Source organism: Xyrauchen texanus, chromosome 22, assembly GCF_025860055.1.
Source record: "Xyrauchen texanus isolate HMW12.3.18 chromosome 22, RBS_HiC_50CHRs, whole genome shotgun sequence".
In the NCBI taxonomy this organism is placed as follows: domain Eukaryota; kingdom Metazoa; phylum Chordata; class Actinopteri; order Cypriniformes; family Catostomidae; genus Xyrauchen; species Xyrauchen texanus.
The window spans coordinates 13,977,442-14,000,883 of NC_068297.1; the positions used below are offsets into that span (position 1 = coordinate 13,977,442).

A 23,442-nucleotide genomic window follows, 5' to 3' on the forward strand; every position below is an offset into this window, starting at 1 on the left:
TTCTTAAAGTGCTGTATCAAAGCACATTAATAGAAAGTTAAGTGGAAGGGAAAAGTGTGGAAGAAAAAGGTGCAAAAGCAGCAGGGATGACCGTAGCCTGGAGAGGATTATCAGGAAAAGGCCATTCAAATGTGTGGGGGAGCTTCACACGGAGTGGACTGAGGCTGGAGTTACTGCATCAAGAGCCACCACACACAGACGGGTCCTGGACATGGGCTTTAAATGTCAAACGTCTTACCTGAGCTAAAGAAAAAAAGAACTGGTCTGTTGCTCAGTGGTCCAAAGTCCTCTTTTCTGATTAGAGCAAATTTTGCATCTCATTTGGAAACCAAGGTCCCAGAGTCTGGAGGAAGAATGGAGAGGCACACAATCCAAGATGCTTGAAGACCAGTGTGAAGTTTCCACAGTCTGTGTTGGTTTGGGGAGCCATGTCTTCGGCTGGTGTTGGTCCACTGTGCTTTATTAAGTCCAGAGTCAACGCAGCCGTCTACCGGGACATTTTAGAGCACTTCATGCTTCCTTCAGCAGACAAGCTTTATGGAGATGCTGACTTGGCATTGCCAAGAGAAAGATGAGAGACATGAGACCAAACAATGCAGAAGAGCTGAAGGCCGCTATTGAAGCATCTTGGTCTTCCATAACACCTCAGCAGTGCCACAGGCTGATAGCATCCATGCCACGCCGCATTGAGGCAGTAATTAATAAAAGGGGCCCAAACCAAATACTGAGTACATATGCATGATTCTACTTTTCAGAGGGCCGACATTTCTGTATTTAAAATCCTTTTTTTTTTTTTATTGATTTCATGTAATATTCTAATATTCTGAGATTCTGAATTTGGGGTTTTCATAAGCTGTAAGCCATAATCATCAAACTTATATCAAATAAAGACTTGAAATATCTTACTTTGCTTGTAATGAGTCTATATAATATATTAGTTTCACCTTTTAAGTTGAATTATTGAAATTAATGAACTTTTGCACGATATTCTAATTTTTCGAGTTTCATCTGTATGTGTGTGTATATATGTGTGTGATTTATATTTATATTTATATATATATATATATATATATATATATATATATATATATATATATATATATATATATATATCCTTTCATTTTTTGTCCTTTCTTTCTTTCAGATCCTTTCAGCCTTATGTTCTTTCTTTCATAATTTCGTCATTTATTTCTTTTGTCCTTTATTTCGCCCCTACTTTCGTCCTTTCTTTTGTTCTTAATTTTGTACTTTCGTCCTTTTTTTCATCCTTTTCTTCTTTTTCTTTTTTGTTCTTTTGTACTTTGTTCTTTTGTTGTTTCCCTATTTGTTCCATCCTTCATCAGTCTCTGTCTTGTGCTCGCTCTCTTTTTCTGTTTGACAATTGTGTTCTCTTAGCTGTGACTGATCCTAGATTTTTATTATACTATAGTCTCCGAATTAGATGCAAACGTGCGTACAGGGGGATGCAAGACTTTTGGGGGACTTTTTTTGTTTTTGTTTTTTGCCTAATCTTTCATCATTTATTTGTGGAGAGAATGCTCAGATCACATATCTCTCAATGTAATAAATCAAAAACATCACTTACTTCTCTGGGAGTATATAGCTCCATTATAAGGATCCGTCATGAATGATGGTCTAGGATATTTTTTTTCCTATCTGTTAAAGAGTTATGTTCATCTTGACTAGAGTGACCAAACTGGTCTTGGATATGAGGCTCAGAGCCTCTGCAGTTAAAAATTACACCACGTTTCTCCTCTGTGTCCTCTAAGCCATCAGCATATTGCTGCAGTCCTGTTCATGCAGTTTTGCAGTGGGCCACAGCATCGGCTCCATTATGGTCCTTGGATATGGTCATATCTCCCTGTTTCAGTAGGAAATGTGTCAATAAAGACAAGAAAACTTGTCAAGCTATTTCATGGATGTTTAAATGGGAAAAGTTTTGCCACGGTGTTACTGAACTGGCTTGTTTAGACATGTATTTTGACCTGAAATAAGTAAACTGGAAAAAAAGTAAACTGGGCTCAGAAGTCTTCCCAGATTCTGGGACAACATTGTTGTAGATTTCCTATGCATGATTTCCTATTGCATGCCTTTGTGTTGTCTGAATTTTAACCTAATGTCTGTGTATCCAAACCTGGTGAGCTGCCTACCTAGATGGCAGTTTTGGAAATCATCAGTGTTATGCTCAAAAATGGTAGACGGTGTCACCTGTTTTTGAAACACAGCTAATAAGTATCTCTTCTCTCAATTTCCTAATTCCTCTTTCCCTCCATCCCACCAGTGGGCAACGGTGACCTTGCACCTCCCTCATCACGTGCTGAAGGTGGTAATGAGTGCCATCGTGATCGAGTTAAAGAAGTTGAATCAGAATGTGGCAGCCCTCTCTGTCGCCTCTTCGGTCATGGACAGACTCTCCTACCTCTTACCAAGCGCCAGGCCAGAGCTGGGTGTCGGACCCGGACGCTCTGTAGACAGGTAACTGCGGGACAGACAGAGCCACTTCAGTTTCTGTTGAATTGTTTGTGATGCTTCATGCCATTCAGATTGGTATTTTATTTAGCCATCATCTCTATTCAGAGTGCAAGATTACATATACAAGGCATTTAAGCATTGTTAGTGGTGCTTGCTAAGGTGAATTTTGGGGGTAAAGGTTTGTTCAAATCCCTAACTCCCCAAGTATTACATGTCGGAGGGAACTATGATACCTCAAATTTTGAGTCCTATAGGAGGGACTTGCGAGTGGTGGAGAATTTTGCACCTGCAAACACCACTCACATATTCTTCATAAAATATAAAAATGTTGATTTTATTTTTTTTATTGCATTTAAAGACTGCAGACTGATTTCAGTCTTTAAATGATATGATTATTTGCCACTAAGGATATCTCACTCGGTCTAAGACTTTGTGTGTTTGATATTTACAGGTCTTTGATGTACAGTGAAGCTAATAGGAGAGAGACGTTTACATCCTGGCCTCATTCTGGGTACAGATGGGCTCAGCCTGATCCCATGGCCCAGGCGGGCTTTTATCACCAGGTTTGTGTACTATTTTTTAGTTCATTGAATGATACATCTTATTGGACACTGACTGATTTCGAAAGCTTGAATGTATGACTATTTGACACCGAAATCATTTTGAGGCCAGACCAAAACTGGGTCAACAAGGATGATAGACACAAAAAGGTTTTAATTATTTGTTTAAACAGTGACAACCACCAAAGTAAATCTAGGACATACTAGTGTCGTCAAAAATGCTGGTACACCGGTACCAACTCGGTACTCAAACAAAATATTATTTATGATACCAGAATTTCTGAAGGTGCCGGGGTACCAAATAACGGGTCTACCCGGTACCCATGCAGAGGCGGGAACTTTCGAACGCTCACAACAAGCAAAATATTGCTTCAAGCCAAGTAGCTGATGCTGCGGCGCCTCAACTGAATCTTGTCGAAATGAAAAGTGGAAAAAGCCAGGTTATTTGAGGCTGATGAAAAGGGAAACATCACAGATCAGCAAAAACCTATTTGTAAACGGTGCTTTTGCAATTTTCTGACAAAGGGGGAAACTCATCAAACTTAATAAAGCACATGAAAGACAGACACCTGGATTTATTCAAGAAAATAAAGCAGGTGAGTTTAAACTTTCACAGTTTATATTATGTAGATCCCAAAGTATTAGGGAATGATTAAAAAAAAGTACATTCAGAAGCATGTACCGTTGTGGAATAAGCGGAGGCGGAGCTCTTTAAAGGAAACATCCCAGTGTTACATCTTAAATGCTGTCAAATGTAATGCGTTATTGCTTTATTAAAGTTCAAATAATATAGAAGCAGATCATGTTAATAACTATAAACTCAGAAACTGGCATTTCTCTGTGTGGTCGGTGCCTCTTCTATAAGTTGCGCGAATGTCCCGATCTGAAGGTGCGTACACACTGCCAGCGACATCGCGCGCGACAGCGACTCCATCCCATTCATTTTCAATAAGAGCACAGCGACTTCCGGCGACACGAGCTGTCGCGACCATTGGCGACTAGATGTGGGCGTGTCCAGCGATGCGACAAAGTTGAGACAAGTTCAACTTTATTCAAATGAAGATCGACTAACGGAAGCGACAGCCAATTGGAGAGAAGACGGGAGAGCTCACGTGTCCTTCTCTCTCTCAGCTCCTGCAGTAACGGAAAGATGGATGAAAAGCTAATTCTTGCTGTTAGAAATTTTCCAGTGCCCTATGATATGTCTCTTCTCACGTACAAGGACATTTTTAAGAAAAATACTGCGTGGAAAGGTGTATCTGAGATTGCGGGGATTTTGTGGACCCAGGCAGACAGGCGTTTGCATTTTCGCCGCAGATAAACAGCCGCTATGGCAAACAGCACGCCTTGTTTCTCATTCATCTTTGATTTAAAGCATTTTATGTACTGATTCCATTTATATTTAGTATTTTCCCTCCAAAATATTTGTTTTTAGGCAAGAAAAGCGATTCGCTGTCAACAGCAATGGCATGACATCCGTGAATGTAATTTATAAACGTTACTAGGCAACCAGTAGTGGGAACACCCACTAGCGACTTAACATACATTGTTAAGTTTTGTTATAATAAAAAAATTATATATTTAAATTAGTATTTTTAGTATATTTAAAGTGTTGCTCAATGGCATATTTTTGTTTTTAGTTCTGCTGCTAATGTTTTGTTAACTTCGTTATTAAATGAGTGTTGTTCAGTAACCTGTTTTTGTATTTTACTTTGGTACCGAAAATGGTTTCGAGTACCGGAAATTTCACTGGTATTGGTACCGACTACTGAAATTTTGGTACCGTGACAACACTAGGACATACTACCATTACTTAATCTTTAGGAATATCGCTTATTAGATGATTTATGAATGTGACAGGGTGTTTTCCTATAGTGTAGCCTTCGTTTTGCTTTCGGTTTTACTTTAAAATCAGGAATTCCCCCACGATGCTCTGGTACCTGTTGAATTGTCTTTACCCAAGTCACCATGTGTGCCAAGGAGCATTGAGCTGTGCTGGTAACCAAGGAGAACACACTATTCTTCTCACCCATGTTCTCTGTTGTCATGCCAACTGCAGAGAGCGAGGGGAGAACAGTGCCTCTGTGTTGTGGATGAAAGGGTGATGCTTCACTGCAAAGGGGCTTTCTGTTAGTTTAAGAAATAAAGCACGAAAAGAGAATGCATGATGAATTATAATTTGTTCCTTTAAAAATTTCTCCTAACACACCATGTGGACTATCATCAATGGTTATGATTAAATACCAGTTGTGTTGGTACTTTGTACATAAGTTGCAGACTTTCTAATGTGAAGTCTTGTGTTAGTGTAACATGCATAGCAGCAGAAGAAATGTTCAGTTATATTCAGATCTCATTGTTCCTGTTCTGCTCTTAATGGTCCTGAATGCTGTTAAAGTTCACTGGACTGTGTTCTGATCAGATTTGTGAGTGCAAGTATTAGGAAAACTTTTCTGAGTTTAAGATAAAAAAATAATAATACTACTACTAATAAAAAATAATCTGTCACTGTTGTAGTTTTTGTTTTTTGTTTTTGTCACTCTTTTGACCCCCAACTACTTGTTTGGGTTATGTGATATTCTCTGGCTCTGACGTTTTTTTTGCTATTGAAACTGTTGTCAGAGCTGTGGTGCAATATGTAGTGCATATGTTTTTGTTGTGATGTTGTCATGGTGGTCAGGCAGGACACGCATATTCGAGTCTAGCTAACGGTATTGTCCTGATTCCATCTTTCTTGCCGAAAATTTCCTGTTGCCGCTCCACAAGGCAACTGTTCAAAAAAGTGTAGCATTGTCTTTTTTACTGTGCTACATTGGTTTGTAAACATTTAGTGATGTACATTTTCATAATTGATTGTTGTGGAAATCAACGATTGTTAATTAATCGTTAACGTTAAACCCGCAAGACGCACATCGAGGACTCCAAATAAAATGTAGCCTACTGTTAAAATAAAATGTTAATTAATATATTTAAGAAATGCAATTATTGGCATTTTCCTCTTAAAATATGCTTAGTTCAGTGTGTTTTAAATATAGAAGATACATATTTGAAGTGAAGGATGTGCTTCTGTGTTGTTTTTTTCTATGCTGCGGACAAGATGTGACATGCAGTGTGCAAGTAGCTGTGCGCCACTAGTGGTGGATGACTGTACAGACAGTCTTTTCAATGTGTGCTGGCATGATTACTGCTGGCATGATTACTGAACTCATTTGTCCTGAAATTGATTAACAGACGATCAGTAAACTTAATCTGTCAAACTTTTTACAACAATTAATCGATTGAGTAATTATTAACATCTCTATAAACAGCTTATTATAAAAATGTGTTATGATTGTTTTTTTTTCTGTGATTACATTATTATTGTTTTCAAACTTTTTACTAACTGAAAACTGTAATTTCACTGCAAATAATTCAAGAATTGTCAAGAACTGCATGCTCTTCAATAATGACAATAGTTGTTTAGGGGTTGAATTAAACAAAAAGTTTTTAATATTTTAATTAAGTTAGATTATTTTGAGATAACTTTGAATAATTCTAAATCATCTTATAACCACCTATCGGGGCCCCCCCATTGAAGAACCACTGATTAAACCTATAAGCATTCGATGGATTTTATTTTAGCTTTTGAAAGCCTGATATGGCAATTAGGTGGTTGACTCTCTTCACACTCTAGATTGTGCTAACTGCTCTCTGTCGTCTTCCCTCCAGCCTGCATCCACAGGCGATGACCGGGCCATGTGCTTCACCTGCAGTGTGTGTTTGGTGTGCTGGGAACCTACAGATGAGCCCTGGTGAGCAGCAACCCGTTAAAACACAGATCACAGTCACATTCACTTACAAAGCAGACAAAAATCACTGCAACTTAAAAGCTTTACATAATTGTAAAATTAATCATGTCAGCAATTTTTTAGGTCAAGAGCAGGGGAAAGACTCACTTTTTGCTATGAACCATCTCAGTAGCATTTAATGCTTCTTCTTAGGTCTGAGCACGAGCGGCATTCGCCCAACTGTCCGTTTGTGAAAGGGGAGCACACACAAAATGTTCCTCTGTCTGTCACCTTGGCCACAAGCCCCGCCCAGTTTTCCAGTGCAGATGGTTCGGATAAGATCGTGTGCTACGGGTTTGGTAGCTGCCCTCATTTCCTAGCTACAGCAACCAAGAGGGGGAAGATTTGCATCTGGGATGTTTCCAAGCTCATGAAGGTAGGTATCTTTAAAGTCACAGTGAAATCAAAATGGACTCTATTTACATATTTAATATATGTTCCTGATCTTATTGTAAGTAATTAATTGAAAAGATTATGTTTGTCTTTTGTAATCGTTCATCAAATGTAACAACTTGCTCCATCTCTGAAATGTCTTTCCTTTTTGGCTGATTTCCCCAAGCCCTCTAATTATTTAACCCCTACCCTTCAACCACCATTCATAGATTGAGCACTTTGCATAATCTAATCCGTTCTGATGGATAAAATCAAGCCCAAGCCCTACATTGTTTTTCTCGTTCAATACCTTTTTTCACTCGTAAATGTCACATTATGGAAAAGCAGTTTCACGTTGACTGGAAAGGTGCACTCAAGAAATTAATGGCAATTTTCAAACGTGTATAAAATAATGACATCTCTTATGAGAAGAAGACATCAGTCATATCAGTAACCTTATAAAAGTGTTTTTATTCTACACTGAGAGGATCTCTTCTTGGGTGCTTCCACGTTAGGATCACATGATCAGATGAATGTTATTTCTATATGCATAATCTCAGTAATAGTCCTGTTATTGGACACTTTTACTCATGGATTAAATTAATCATGTCTTATTGCGAAAACTGAATTTTTGCATTGGTATCTTTAACTGAAAACTGTTGCGTATGAATGATGCCAGTGTAAGCCCAAGACAACATGAACAAACTTACTGAGTGCACCTGTAAACAGGATGAGCAGCATTATATCTTCACATGGATTACTCACGACTAAATCATAGCCATCAGTGTTCATGAAGTTAAAACCTTAAAGGGATAGTTCACCCAAAAAAAGTTATTGTTTACTTGCCCTTGTGTTATCATAACCCCGTCTGGCTTCTTTTTCTTAACACAAAGGGAGAAATTGTGAAGAAATGTGAAGACATTTTTTAACAGTGATGTTATACAATGGCAGTTTATGGTAATCGCCTCTTCAAGCTTCAAATGCATGCAAAAGTATTATTCAGAAGTCTAATAAATTATTCCATGAGACTCACGATTGTTATGAAAATCAAGTTTATTGCATTTTTATTTCTGTAGCACTTTTCAGAACACACATCGTTTCAAAGCAGCTTTACAGAAAATCATGCATTAACAGAAAGTTAAACTGTAATTTCTATAAATTCTTAGTGAATATTGTATAGTTTGATTAAATATGATTGCAAATAATAATTAAATAATTGTATTTAGAACCCCTGTGAGCAAGCTGAATGTGCGACTGTGGCAAAGAACACAAAACTCAATTTAGATGTTGGTTTATGGAGAAAAACATCTTTGGTAGAAACTAGGCTTACTGTCGGTGCCAGTTCCCCTCTGGCTAAACAACATCAGGGTTCCCACAGATCCTTAAAGTTTTAAAGTGTCTTAAATTCAGTTTTATTAAATTTGAGGTCATAAGAAGTCTTAAATGATACAACCAAAGTCTTTTTTATTATTTAAAGAGGTCTTAAATTTAGGAGCGGAAAGATGAGAATCATGATGTGGCCTAATGTGATTATCAAACTTCAATAGAATATGATTTAATTAAATAAGTGCATGCGATGCATCCTTCAGAGTGAAACTGGGGCTTGTGATTGTTTCCAGCTGTTGCAGAGCAGTTCACAATCATTAGGCCATATCGGAAATGTAGCACAAGCCATCACTAATGATCAACTATTGATGATGATGATGATATGCAGTAGTGTTGATGAAATATGACAATGTTTACTTGTTTATATTATTATATGTTATAGATTATTGTAGGAGTGCACATTTTTATGTTTTTTTCTATTTGAATGAGCAGCTGAAATCAGTGAAGCGCAAACATTTAAAAAAAAGAGTCCCCAGTGTAATGCAGCCTTTAAAGTAAAAATAAAAGGCTGAAAGTCATATTAATGATATATACACTCACCTAAAGGATTATTAGGAACACCTGTTCAATTTCTCATTAATGCAATTATCTAATCAACCAATCACATGGCAGTTGCTTCAATGCATTTAGGGGTGTGGTCCTGGTCAAGACAATCTCCTGAACTCCAAACTGAATGTCAGAATGGGAAAGAAAGGTGATTTAAGCAATTTTGAGCATGGCATGGTTGTTGGTGCCAGGCGGGCGGTCTGAGTATTTCACAATCTGCTCAGTTACTGGGATTTTCACGCACAACCATTTCTAGGGTTTACAAAGAATGGTGTGAAAAGGGAAAAACATCCAGTATGCGGCAGTCCTGTGGGCGAAAATGCCTTGTTGATGCTAGAGGTCAGAGGAGAATGGGCCAACTGATTCAAGCTGATAGAAGAGCAACCTTGACTGAAATAACCACTCGTTACAACCGAGGTATGCAGCAAAGCATTTGTGAAGCCACAACACGCACAACCTTGAGGCGGATGGGCTACAACAGCAGAAGACCCCACTGGGTACCACTCATCTCCACTACAAATAGGAAAAAGAGGCAACAATTTGCAAGAGCTCACCAAAATTGGACAGTTGAAGACTGGAAAAATGTTGCCTGGTCTCGATTTCTGTTGAGACATTCAGATGGTAGAGTCAGAATTTGGCGTAAACAGAATGAGAACATGGATCCATCATGCCTTGTTACCACTGTGCAGGCTGGTGGTGGTGGTGTAATGGTGTGGGGGATGTTTTCTTGGCACACTTTAGGCCCCTTAGTGCCAATTGGGCATCGTTTAAATGCCACAGCCTACCTGAGCATTGTTTCTGACCATGTCCATCCCTTTATGGCCACCATGTACCCATCCTCTGATGGCTACTTCCAGCAGGATAATGCACCATGTCACAAAGCTCGAATCATTTCAAATTGGTTTCTTGAACATGACAATGAGTTCACTGTACTAAAATGGCCCCCACAGTCACCAGATCTCAACCCAATAGAGCATCTTTGGGATGTGGTGGAGCAGGAGCTTCGTGCCCTGGATGTGCATCCCACAAATCTCCATCAACTGCAAGATGCTATCCTATCAATATGGGCCAACATTTCTAAAGAATGCTTTCAGCACCTTGTTGAATCAATGCCACGTAGAATTAAGGCAGTTCTGAAGGCGAAAGGGGGTCAAACACAGTATTAGTATGGTGTTCCTAATAATCCTTTAGGTGAGTGTATGTATATATATATATATGTATGTATGTGTATATATATATGTGGAAAACATGTATTGTGTATATCCAATCCTGTTTAACTGATAAGCAATGTTAAAGCTCATGTTGAATGTGTGTTCCTGCCTGTTGAAGAGTCTGTGATACATTATTTATTTTGAGATTGTGTGGGTTTGTTTTGGGATGGGGATACAGTATTAATTTGATTTGCTCAGGTCTTGAAAAAGATCTTAAGTCTTAAATTAGATTTTAAAAACTCTGCAGCAACCCTGAACATGAATATAATGCCAATATTAGTTATTTGTGTGCAGTACAAGTCATGGTTTAAAATTGGTAAACTAAGTGTTAAGGTTTGTGTTATAAAAATATTTTTTTTTATGAACTGTAAGATTAATGACTAATGTTTTAAATCCATCCCGGATGAACTGAGGTGCATAGTAATTCAACCAGAATGTCATTTCGGTGAGGTTCGGTGGGGTCCATCCTAAGTCCAAGATTCAGGCAGTGGCATATTAAGTATCCAATGTCTTCTAGTTGGAGTTGTCATCAGTTCATCCTCTGAGGTCAGTCATAAAAGACTGAAGTGATGTCTGGCTAACACTGGCTGTAGTTTGTCGTCATCAAGCCGGCTCTGGTAACCTCGGGATATGAATCGAGACATGAAAACGAATAGAATAATATTAGCGTAGATGTCATTACATTTTATGCAGATCTATAGATCATGATAGTTATTTTTGGTTCCTGCAGGCCTAAGTAAAGCAGCTTAATTGTGAGTTGATGGATAAATTAGGTGTATGCTTATCTAAATAGAAGAGTCTTTAGTCTAGAATTAAACTGAGTGTGCCTGCATCCTGAACAGTGTTAGGGAGACTATTCCATAGTTTTGGAGCTAAATAGGAAAATGATCTACCTCCTTTTGTGGATTATGACATTCTAGGAACTTTTAACAAGCCAGAATTTAGTGATCATAATGAACGTGATGGAATGTAGCGTGTCAGAATGTCGCTTAAGTACTGCGGAGCTAGACCATTTAAAGCTTTGTATGTAGTTAACAGAATTTTTCAATTATTACAAAATTTAACTGGTAGCCAATGTAACGATGATAAAATGGGGCTAATATTATCATATTTCTTGGTTCTAGTCAACACTCTGGCAGCTGCATTTTGAACCAATTGAAGTTTATTTATTGAACTGGCTGGACATCCTCCCAGTAATGCATAACAATAATCTAATCTTCATGTCATGAACGCATTAATACATTTTTCAGCATCAGCAACCGAGAGCATGTGTCATAACTTGGCAATATTTCCGAGGTGGAAGGATACTGTTCAACAAATATTGGAAATTTGATTTTCAAACAACAGATTGGTATCAAATATAACACCTAAGTTATTCGCTGTAGAAGACGATGTAACAGTACATCCATGGGGAGTCAACATATTTTTAGCTGCTTATTTTTGAGGTTTATGGTCCAATAATTAGTACCCCTGTTTTGTCGGAATTGAGTAGAAGGACATTTCTGGGCATCCAGTCTTTGATTTCATTGATGCACTCTTCTAATTTGGAGAATTGTGCATTTTTGTTGGGTTTAGAAGAAATATAAAGTTGGGTATCGTTGGCATAACAGTGGAAACCTATTCCATGATTCATATTAAAGCGTACAATGAGGTTTTGTGAGAAACAAACCAAAATCTAATGTATTGTTTAGTAACAATTAATGAGACTGCACAAGAGCAGTATCTATTGCGAGATGGACCGTTCAAGAGAAAACTTTTTTTGCTTATCTAAAAACAGATACGCCATAGTGATATTAACAATAGAACAACACAGCTGCACACAAACCAGAGAATAGAACTTACTAAATATGTCTGATGAGATCAGTTTATGTCGGAGAATAGATGCATTTCTATGCCCAGCCTTACTTATTTGAAACAGAGTTCTCAATCAAACTGAGAGAGATAAACAAAGGAGGCTGAAGACAGCCACAGTCACACCGTGTCCTAACCTGACTGCAAACAACATGTCATAAAAGGTATATTTTTTATGCTAATCAGAACTTTTGTTCTACCCAGCTGTGATGAGCGACAGTACATTCTACCTCACAGGTTCAGAATGGAGGAGAGTTGACGGACATTCCCGCCGCCTCTATCTCTGTTTTATTTGTGTTTCAAACACATAAAGCTGGGCATAGAAATGCATCTATTCTCCAACTACAAACTCATCAGGCATATTTTGTAAATTCAGTTCTTTTGTTTGTGTGCAGCTGTTTCTGTTGCTATGGTGGACCTGTTTTGAGATAAACTAAACGAGTTGTCGCTTGAACACCCCATTTCCCGAGCGGGGGCTGCTTATACTTGCTCTCGTGCACTCTTTTTTTGGGTGAACTAACACTTTAAGCCATGCTGTATATGACACATGCATCATATCAAACTTTGTCTCACCTATGCAGGTGCATTTAAAGTTTGAGGTAAACCCATATGACCCCGCCATTCTGAGGCAACTGATCCTGTCTGGCAGTGAACAGCAGACCCTCACAGGGACAGAATCACACAGACCCACACTCTCCTGGCTAGAGGAGGCTAGCTGCTGCTCCGATCTACCCAAACTAGAGGGGGACAGGTGCTAAAACCACATACATACTTTGCATAATATTGAAATATAACTAAATTTTTTTGTTTGCTAAATGTTTGCTGTGTTTTTTAATTTTTTTATATTAGTGATGACCAGATAGAGGACTCGGACAGTGAAGAGCATTCCAGATCGGAGTCGGTTACAGGTAAAAGCACAACATCAGTTTTTATTTATTGAAAGCAATTACTTGCTTATTAGCTTGTTCGTGTCTGTTGAACACTTATGTGAAATAAATGTATCCTCTTCAGAAGTGCTTCTTTTGCTCTGACTTGTCTTTATTATTTTACACTGTGTTCTAATTAGGCGCAACAACCTGACAGATTGCATGGCATTAATTTCTGTGTTCTTGGATGGCCTACCCACACTGATAATTCAGTAGTATAATAGTCCTGCTCTGCATAACTGTGTATTAAACATTAAGTATGTTTTGATTCGCTGTAATTGTGATCTGTAGCATTTTCGGTTATGGATTTGACAGACATATTGTTTGACCCTGGAAACTTTGTGTTGTCCAGTTCTTGGTTAGGACACTGTACTTACAGTAAAGTAGGCCCCATGCTTGGTGTTATCAGTAAACAACTTCTTACCTTTTTTCTTTTTGTTTGTGTAGGCCCACTGGGACAGAAGGAGACAATGGAGGTGAGTCTAGGAGTTACCGCCCTCAGCGTCCTTCAGCAGCCTGAAAAGTTGCAGTGGGAGGTGGTGGCCAGTGTGTTAGAGGAGACAGTAAAAGACCTGGAGGAGTTGGGTGCCAACTCTCCGCACTCACTGGGCCCCCCTAAATCTGACAAGGCCAAAGATAGGCCTGCAGAACACCACAACATTCCCTTCCCTTGCCTGTTGGCCGGCGGACTGCTAAGCTACCGGTCAGCAGCTAGTTCTCCACTAGGCCACCCTCCGTTTCGTCGCTCTATGGATGGCCAGATAAGATCTGCTGCCCCTGAGGGGCTTACACCAGACCAGGGTCCCATGGAGATTGAGTCCTGTAATACCCCCACAGACCTGGGCTCCCCCAATCTGCCACCAGCTGCACCTGTTCATAGGACTATGCCTGTACTACTCCTGTACAGTATCAAAGAAGCAGACGAGAAGTCTTCAGGGAAGGTTTTCACCCAGATGAACAACTTGATGAGTAAAGGGCTTCACGAGGAGGGTTTCACCGTGCCACAGATTATCGAGATGGAGTTTGATACTCACGAACAGCTGCTGCTGCAGGACCCACCCATCACATACATCCAGCAGTTTGCTGATGCAGCAGTTGGGCTTGGACCTCTGGATGGGGAGAAATGGAGCTCACTGGCTCCACGGCCGGGCTCTTTAGTGCAGTGTTTGCGGTTGCCTAAAGCCTTGGAGGAGGACAACCTTTATGTGGACTCCATCACACCCTGCAGCGATGGATTGCACTTGTTAGTCGCCCTTCAGCCATGCTCTGTAGAGTCCCTTTGCGCCATTAATCAGGTGGAGGTATTAAACACCCTAAATCGTCTGCACTCTGCCCTCTGTAGCCATCGCAAGGGACAGACACTGGCCAATGGCCATGATGCCCACTTGGGTGCCTCACCTCCCCAGACTCCTCTCATCCTGCCCCCTCATGACCAGCAGAAGCCCCATACTTCCAGGCCTCTAGGGGGCAATGGTGGTGGAGGATACCTTGCACTCTACAAGTTGAATTACTCCACCAGAATTGTGACCCTGGAGGAGGAACCGGTAAAAGTGCAGCAGATCCGTGACCCACGGGACGCCGTTACATCACTCCTCCACTTGCCACCAGATGTGCTGGATGGCAGAGAGGACGATGGTGAGGAAACATCAGAGGAGTCAACACCTTCGGGATTTAAAAATGGCGCAAGGACTGTAGTGTCCACAACAACGGCTGGCCCAAGCACGGGACCAGTCGCTGAAAAAGAGAAGAGAGGAGAGGTGGCAGGACTCGGGCACCTGGTGGTGACCACACAGGCGGGTTACATCATGATTCTGGACTTGTCCACCCTAGAGGTGCTGGCCAAGGTGGAGCCACCCAAAAAAGAGGGTACAGAAGAGGTGGACCCTTTCGTCTCTGTTACCTACTGCTCAGGCACTGACCGGCTGTGTGCCTGCACAAAAGGTGGGCAGGTTTGATGCCACACTTACAGATCCATTATATTCCAATTGAGCTAGTTCAGGAGCTGAATTGGTCTAATTAGTTGTGATTACTCAATTATCATGCATCACTATAAAGGGATAGTTCACCCAAAAATGAAAATTCTCTCATCTACTCACCCTCATACCATCCCATGTATGTATGACTTTCTTTCTTCAGCAGAACACATTTGAAGAAAAATAGAAAAATATCTCTGCTCAGTAGGTCCTTAAAATGCAAGTGGATCGGGATCAGACATTTGAAGCTCCAAAAATCAGTCAGTCAGCATAAACGTCATTGTCCATACGACTCCAGGGGTTAAATTAATGTCTTCTTAATCACAGACAGTCAGCATAAACATCGTCCATACGACTCCAGTGGTTAAATTAATGAAAAAGTACAACTTTTTACTATAAACCACTGCTTCCGGTCAGTAGCACTATTCACATTCACGACAGCGCTGAGTTCACATGGTCTCTTGTGTGACGTATTTGTTTTGGAATGTTATGGATGTCATGTCATGTTTTTCTCTTGGTTGAGACATCCAGGATTAGCACACATGCACCATTGTGAGTCCACAAACAGATACAAAAACAGATCTATACCAAAACCGACTAAGCTTCTGTACAGCATTCCTCCTACTCCGTTGTAAATGACATTGCTCTTCCAAGTGGGTCACTCGTGCATCAGTTCTGGCGTGAACATGCCAATGTGATTACTTCACACGCACATACCGCTGCTGACTGGAAGCAATGCTTTAGTTAAAAAGTACCTAAATATTGATATTTTTCGCACCAAAATCGATTGTATCACTTTAGAAGACATTCATTTAACTGCTGGTGTCACCTAGATGACGTTTATGCTGACTGTCTGTTCTTTTTGGAGCTTTAAAGGTCTGATCACCATCCAATTGCATTTTAAGGACATACTGAGCAGAGATATTCTTGTATTTTCTTCAAATGTGTTCTGCTGAAGAAAAAAGGCATACACATCTGGAATAGCATGAGTAAATGAGAGCATTTTGGGCCAGTAAGCAACCACCCAGAACCCCCTACCAAGCACATTGCTTGCAGACATTCTAAAAACCACTCATTGCACATTGGCAGCCACAGAGCCATGCCCTGCAAACAACCATCAACACTCCAGAATTGTTGCATCTAGTTTTGTACAGACAAGCCCTGCTCACATTTTCCTCTGAAAATTTCAGTCACAATTTCTTCCAATTCTCAATTCCAATTCACCCAAATATTCCAATAAATATTCCTCTTGGGGATTTTTTTATTGTTATGAAACTGCATTGGAGGGGGAGGGGGGTTGCTATATTCTGAATATTAATGAAGTAACATTATATTAAAGACATATTGTTATATCTCAACTATATTACATATATGTACAAATATTACAACTATATTTCTGCATTGTTACAAGGGTTTAGGAAGGTGCTGTAACAGTTCTTTCTGCCATCTAAAATTCCAGGATAAACTGACATCCAGTAGCTAACATTTGGGGGCCTCTAGCCATTATCTTGTATCATATTATCATATCATGGTAGTACATTATCATATGTAATCATGTCAGTAAACTTATTTACTAACATATTACCTGTAAGTATGCAATTTGTGGGAAAGATGCAGTACCCAGTGGAGCATATATCTAGAAAGTCAGTTCACAACTGGTTCTTCCCATACGGGACAAAATTGACCTGTTATGACAATGGAAGAAAACATTTGTTTTAAATAGTTACTTCTCTTAAACCATGAAATACAAAAAAATGTTTTTTATATATAAAATTTCAAGGTCTTGACAAAGTCAAAATTTTTGGTTCCAGTTCCAAAATCTATGCTGTGTTTATAACGTATAATTTACCTGTGCTGGGTAAAAAATGACAAGTGGGAAACACGAGTGTTGATGTTCAATGTTTCCTTCAGTTTAGCTTACCACCCACATACCCACATCACCATGGTAACCAATAAGGATCATATTAAGCATGGTGGGCTCACCTACTCGCTCAAACATGGCCACTGTCTCTGGTATCACTGAGATGTGACCTTGAGGAATCAGAGAATGGAGGCCGTGCGTTGGCTGAATTTAATTGCTATAATTAAATTCAGCCAACCATTCCTGATTAGCTATATTTAAGTGACTTTGATTTTATTATTTATTTTAAATCTGAAGAATCTCTTTAAGGATGTAAAACCACCCTCTTCCATTGAGCCAAAAGTTGTGAATGTATCGGCTGTACCCTTAATTACATACATCCAACAACCAAGTTACACCTATTAAAGCTCTCAGTATCATCAATGAGAAAGACGACAATCACCATTGTCTTTTTGATAATACTTTCACAAAAGATGTTAGACACGTGTTGTGTTTGTATGTTTAACTGGTAATACATATAGGATCAAAGTTGAGAATTGTTGCTCTGGTCTTTTATTGCCAGCTGTTTAGTTCATTCAAAAGAGAAATATGCAGATAATGTGGGAAAGGATAGTATTTGGGTGAAAACACATCTGCATATATTAGTGGGAGGAAGGGGAAATCCACCTTTTGTCTTCTTGCCAATGAGATAATTTTGTTTTTCTGCTGTCCCTTACAGTCAAGAGTTTTAAATGGGTTTTTCCAAAAAAAAAAAAAAAAAAACCTTAATCCAAGTACTCAATTAATTGTTCAGCCAAAGCTGCATTAAAAACGCATCTTCCATTTTTATTTTATTTTTTTAGAGTGGACAGAATAACTCTGGAAAACATTGGTTGGGAAAATTAGCCATGACAAAGGACTTTAAGAATAGTCAAGTGTTTCTTTTATTGTCGTTCAACCATATACAGTCAGTACCATACACAGTGAAACTAGACAACGTTCCTTCAGGACCATGGTGCTACATAAAACAACATAGGACAAACAGAGAACCACATGAGACTACACAGACTAAATCACATTCCTACATAAAGTGCACGTGCAAACGTGTGCAAATACAGAATACAGCCTCTCACAACACCCTTGCATCATGGCAGTACATTTTGCACGGGCAGGCACCAATCACATTTTTTTTAGAAATTGTAAAAATCTTTTTCTACTAACTCATTTTTTTGGTTGAAAGGGATACTCTATTAAGCAGTATAAGCACTTCACATTCTCTTCTTTATATCCACTATAATGCATATTAAAGTAACCCCCTTTAATTTAAGTCATACAAGATCAGTCAACAGTATTCATTTGTTTCACTTGTTCTCTCTTGAGTTTATTTCTCTGAGGTTAGAGAGTCTTCCATAACAATTTTTTTCCTGTCTAAAGGTGGAGAGCTTCATTTCCTTCAAATTGGAGGTGTGTGTGATGATATTGATGACGGCGACATTTTTGTCGACGGCCCCCTGTCTAATAGGGCGGAGCAACTACTGGATGGAGCAAAACCCACATCTAACCCTTCAAGCCCAGGTATCACGGGTGAGTAAATGACACATGAATGTAGTTCCCTGGCACATCGAACTTCAGAGTGTTGGTGAGTCTGACCAACCAAGAGGCGACATCCACAGTCTGTTCATCCACAGAAGCGACACTAAAAGTGGCACTTGCCAAGCTTGTGCATTTTTACAATTGTTACTTTGTAGCGAACAACTACTAGAGGCATGCACCACACAAGAGAAAAAGAAAATCTTTGCAACATCATTGTGTTTATGCTGATATGTTCCACAAGCTGTTTTGAAAATGCTTGTACATAAGAGGCGACACAAGCAAAGCTTTCATCCTGTCACATAGCATGTAAAATGCCATAAATGCTAATTCATAACCAGCAAAATTTAAACTCCTGTTTAATTCTTGAGTGGTGGTGTTTCGCTGCTGTCCAGGACGCATTCCATATGGACGTGCTTTTGACTACCTTCGTATGTGGTTTTTGTGGTCCGATCATAGAACGTGTTAAACCCCGTTTATATCAGCATTTAGCACTGACCACATGTGATCAGATCACCTGAAACGGATCTTAATACCAGCTGTAAAAAGTCCAAACTGAGCCACGTCAGCATAGGGAAAATGCGAAATAAAGCAGCTGCTACAAAATATTTGCATAGTGGTTGCATTGCGCAAAAAATAAAAACAAATTAAGAAATGGATGTACGTTTTTGGGTAGAAATAACTTTTTTCTTCATTTGATGCAGATCAATGACAACTGAAATAGTTCAAAACTGACAATGAGCGCATGTACACATCTTGCCTACGACAAGCCCTGTGGGGAAAAAACACAGCAGGCACACACGCACACTGGGCAAAGTCACTTGGAATCAACTAATAAATCACATCTTTTAAATTCACTACCCGGCATGAGCATAATCACGGAATCTAAATCTGTTTCATTTGCATATAGTGTGGGAATTAAAGACCAGATTTATATCCGTTTGGCTGAGACACATTTATGTGGCCAAGTGTAAGTGGAATGTGCTTATTCAATCGGATATCCATCCAATCAGTAAAGACGTTTAAATAAATACCCCTTTGTCTACATCTAAGCAACAAACATCAAGTCTTAAAAAAATAATTACTCATGCTAAATACCATGTTGTCTATATTTAAAACAGGTATTTTTTTTTATTCAAGGACAATAGATATTAATCAAACATCTCATGGATGGCAATGTGTCAGATTTAGTCAAAATGACTCATTTTCATCTGCTGTGGCTGGGCAGGTTGATGTCAGACAAAATTATAAAAGAAAATGCATTCTTTTCACACTATACATAATTTAGTTATTATATCTTTCAAAATGGCAATTCCAGGCATGAGTTGCTCTTAAAGCAAAAGCTAATGGACCAAAAGCACTCTATTTTTAATGGCATGTGAAGTTGCTTGCTGAACTGTTTAAAAATTGTGGATGTATTGTTGAAATTTAAAAATCAGCAATATACCCACAATTTCAATAACATTTTCCCAAGAGATCATACTTAATGAAAATATGACAGAAATAAAAAAAACATTAATTTGTGTCTAGTAACTCAAAGAGCTTGCCATTACACTGTTTCAGTATGCCTAAGGACAGATCTACATGTCTGTGTCCATGTAGTCATGCAGTCTGTAATATGAGGAAGAAACATTGCATTCATTGCATTGCAAATAAAACTGCTGCCTCTGTGGTCATTATTCCTAATAAATCTAAAATTTGCCAAATAATATTCAGTTTTTACAACTTCACCTATTTTTAAAATAAATTTGTTTGTCAATTATGATTCAAATATTTAAATTAATACATTAATCTTCTGTCCAAGGACACTTCTATTTCAGTCAGTGTCACAATCTGCCCTTTTTGTGAAGAACAAACAGACCGCTTTTGTTACATTTGAGATGTAGACAAGACTCAACCCACCATTGTGAAACATAATCCATTGCAGTTGATAATTCCTATGCAGTTTGTTACTTATTTTTTGCCTGTACTTAGATAACAGCATCATCCCCATATCTTGCTGTGCACTTCTCATCTTTCTTGATATGTGCTTTTTGGGATTTTTTTTCTCTTTACATTCTCCATAAGCTCCATTTAAGTAATGATCTGCCATATTTATTTTTCTGTGCAAATGTACTTTCTGTATAATGGTATATTGGATTTGTCTGGTATCCGTGGAAGTGTTCCGTATGGTACAGTAAGGCTTGTGTCTGTTTTCAGGAGTTGAACTCCTTGTGGACCAGCCATTGACTGTAGAGATTCTTTCTTCTCTGGTGGAACTAACTCAGTTTGAAACGCTGACACCACGCTTTTCGGCCACAGTGCCCCCATGCTGGGTGGAGGTGCAACAAGAGCAGCAGCAAAGACGTCATCCACAACACCTCCACCAGCAGCACCATGGTGACGCAGCTCAGCACACACGCACATGGAAGCTTCAGAATGACAGGTACACATAAAACACACACTGCAGAGCAAAAGTGATACACACTCGTACACTCAGACCTGTAGTAGCATGCACAAATTGGTTGACAGGATAAAGGGGAAAGTGTGAGTGTTAGGAAAGCAGCCACAGGGGTTCCCACATGCCCTGGAAAACCTTGAATTTTTCACTGCAGTTTTCCAGTCATGGAAAAGTCATGGAAAATTAGAAAAATACCAAAATGTCCTGTAAAATAATTTAGTATAATAGAAATGTTTGTCTGTTGCTAACAAGAGTTTTGTTACATGTACAAAAACATGGTAACAATTGGAACTCTGAATAAGAGTCAAATATTTTTATATTTGTTTCGTTTTGTTCCTACTGGCAGCTGTGCATTGTAAAACAACGTCAAAAGTCATGAACAGATCCCTGTTACATACTTTCTCTGCTTTTCTCCGAAAAAATGGTTTACGGATTGATATAGTACAAAATACGATTTTTTTTTAGTTCCAATATTGATGTTGTGTTAACCACAAAAACATTTGAGTTATAAACTTTGGACAACGATGACAGTCAGATCACTGATGTTTAATTTTTCTTTATAGTGAATTCACTCCCTAAGCTGGTAGTTAGTTAATTGGACAATGTCATGGAATATCATGTATTTGGGTGAAAATGAATGTTTGAATGTAAAACTACAATATGTCCTATTGTGACAATTAAATTTGCAAAAGTCTGTGATTTAATTTAAGTTTATAATCTGCAAGTAATATATGCTTCAAATGTGTGATGCCGACCGCTTGTTCACTGATCATCACACCGCATCATGATCACCACGTGCGCTCTTGTGTGTGCAAGATGACATAGATGACTCTGAAGTGTGCAGCACACACAGACTATGCATTTATTACATACGGTGGGGTGCGTGGTGAGTTAGACGTGGTTGCTGTGGTGGGTGGCGTGAAGCCTCCACACACGCTCCGTGCCTCCGTGGTAGCATGCCCAGCAAGCCACGTGCTGTGCGAGTAGACGGTTTCAGACGCGGCGGTAGCTGGGATCCGTCCTCTGCCACCCGGACTGAGGCGAATCACTGCGCCATCACAAGGACTTAGTGTGTACTTTGGGAATTGGATATTCCAAAAATTGGGAGAACAAAGGGGAAACTTTATAAATAAATAAATGAAAACAAAAGGGGAAAAAAGAAAATTATCACATTGACATATGTATTCAGACCCTTTGCTGTGAAACTTGAAATTTAGCTCAGGTGCATCCAGTTTCTCTGGATCATCTTTGAGATGTTTCCACACTTTTATTGGAGTCCATCTCTGGCAAATTCAATTCGTTGGACATGATTTGGAAATGCACACACATTTCTATAGAAGGTCTCACAGCTGAAAATGCATATCAGAGCAAAAACCAAGCCATGAGGTCAAAGGAACTGCCTGCAGAGCTCAGAGGTAGGATTGTTGAGGCACTGACCAGGGCTGCAAAAAAGATTTCAGCTGCATCGCAGGTTGCAAATGGAACAGTAGCCTCCATAACCCTTAAATGGAAGAAGTTTGGAATAATCAGGATTCTTCCTAGAGTTGGCCGCCTGGCCAAACTGAGAAATCGGGGGAGAAGGGCCTTAGTCAGGGAGGGGACCAAGAACCTGATGGTCACTCTGGTTGAGCTCCAGAGATCATGTGTGGAGATGGGAGAAACTTGCAGAAGGACAACCATCACTGCAACACTCCACCGATCTGGGCTTTATGGCAGAGTGGCCGGCTTGGAATTTTCAAAAAGCACCAAAAGGACTCTGACTGTGTGACACAAGATTCTCTTGTCTAATGAAACGAAGATTGAACTGTTTGACCTCAATTACAAGTGTCATGTCTAGTGGAAACCAGGCACCAGTCATCACCTGCGCAATACCATCCCAATGGTGAAGCGTGGTGGTAGAATCGTGCTGTGGTGGTGTTTTTCAGCGGCAAGGACTGGGGGACTGGTCAGGGTTGAAGGAAAGTTGAATGCAGCAATATACAGAGATATCCTTCATGAAAAGCTGGTCCAGAGCACTCAGCACCTCAGACTGGGCTGAAGGTTCACCTTCCAACAGGACAATGACCCTAAACACACAGCCAAGCCAATGCAAGAGTGGCTTAGGGACAGCTCTAAATGTCCTTCAGTGGCCCAACCAGATCCCGAACTTGAACCAAATCAAATATCTCTGGAGAGACCTGAAAATGGCTGTTCAACATCATAATGGATGTTATGACTGCACTGTACTGTAAGCCTCTAAATAATTTTGGATCAAGTTCCTTTAAGAGATTTTTCTTTTTTAGTTTTTGTTAACTCTAAATAACATACAAATATTTTTTTTCTTGGTATAATCACTTCAGCTTGCTCTCTGGAGGCTTTACGACTTTAAGGCATGATGTTCTATAAAGCTGCTTTGAAACTGTGTGTATTGTGAAAAATGCTGAACAAATATAAATAACTTGCGTGTAGACA

At 39.4% G+C, this 23,442-nt stretch overlaps 1 protein-coding gene across 3 annotated transcripts in view; it reads left to right on the forward strand.

The window, feature by feature from the left end:
• The window catches only part of LOC127662259 (baculoviral IAP repeat-containing protein 6-like), a 144,765-nt gene that overhangs the window by 17,732 nt on the left and 103,591 nt on the right, over positions 1–23,442 (forward strand). For all 3 annotated transcript variants that reach the window (XM_052153388.1, XM_052153387.1, XM_052153389.1), the window contains exons 4-12: positions 2,282–2,475; positions 2,924–3,035; positions 6,738–6,820; positions 7,010–7,232; positions 12,804–12,973; positions 13,072–13,130; positions 13,596–15,089; positions 18,396–18,545; positions 20,751–20,976. In XM_052153388.1, the coding sequence (XP_052009348.1) occupies positions 2,282–2,475; positions 2,924–3,035; positions 6,738–6,820; positions 7,010–7,232; positions 12,804–12,973; positions 13,072–13,130; positions 13,596–15,089; positions 18,396–18,545; positions 20,751–20,976 (2,711 nt within the window). The remainder of the gene's footprint in view (positions 1–2,281; positions 2,476–2,923; positions 3,036–6,737; positions 6,821–7,009; positions 7,233–12,803; positions 12,974–13,071; positions 13,131–13,595; positions 15,090–18,395; positions 18,546–20,750; positions 20,977–23,442) is intronic.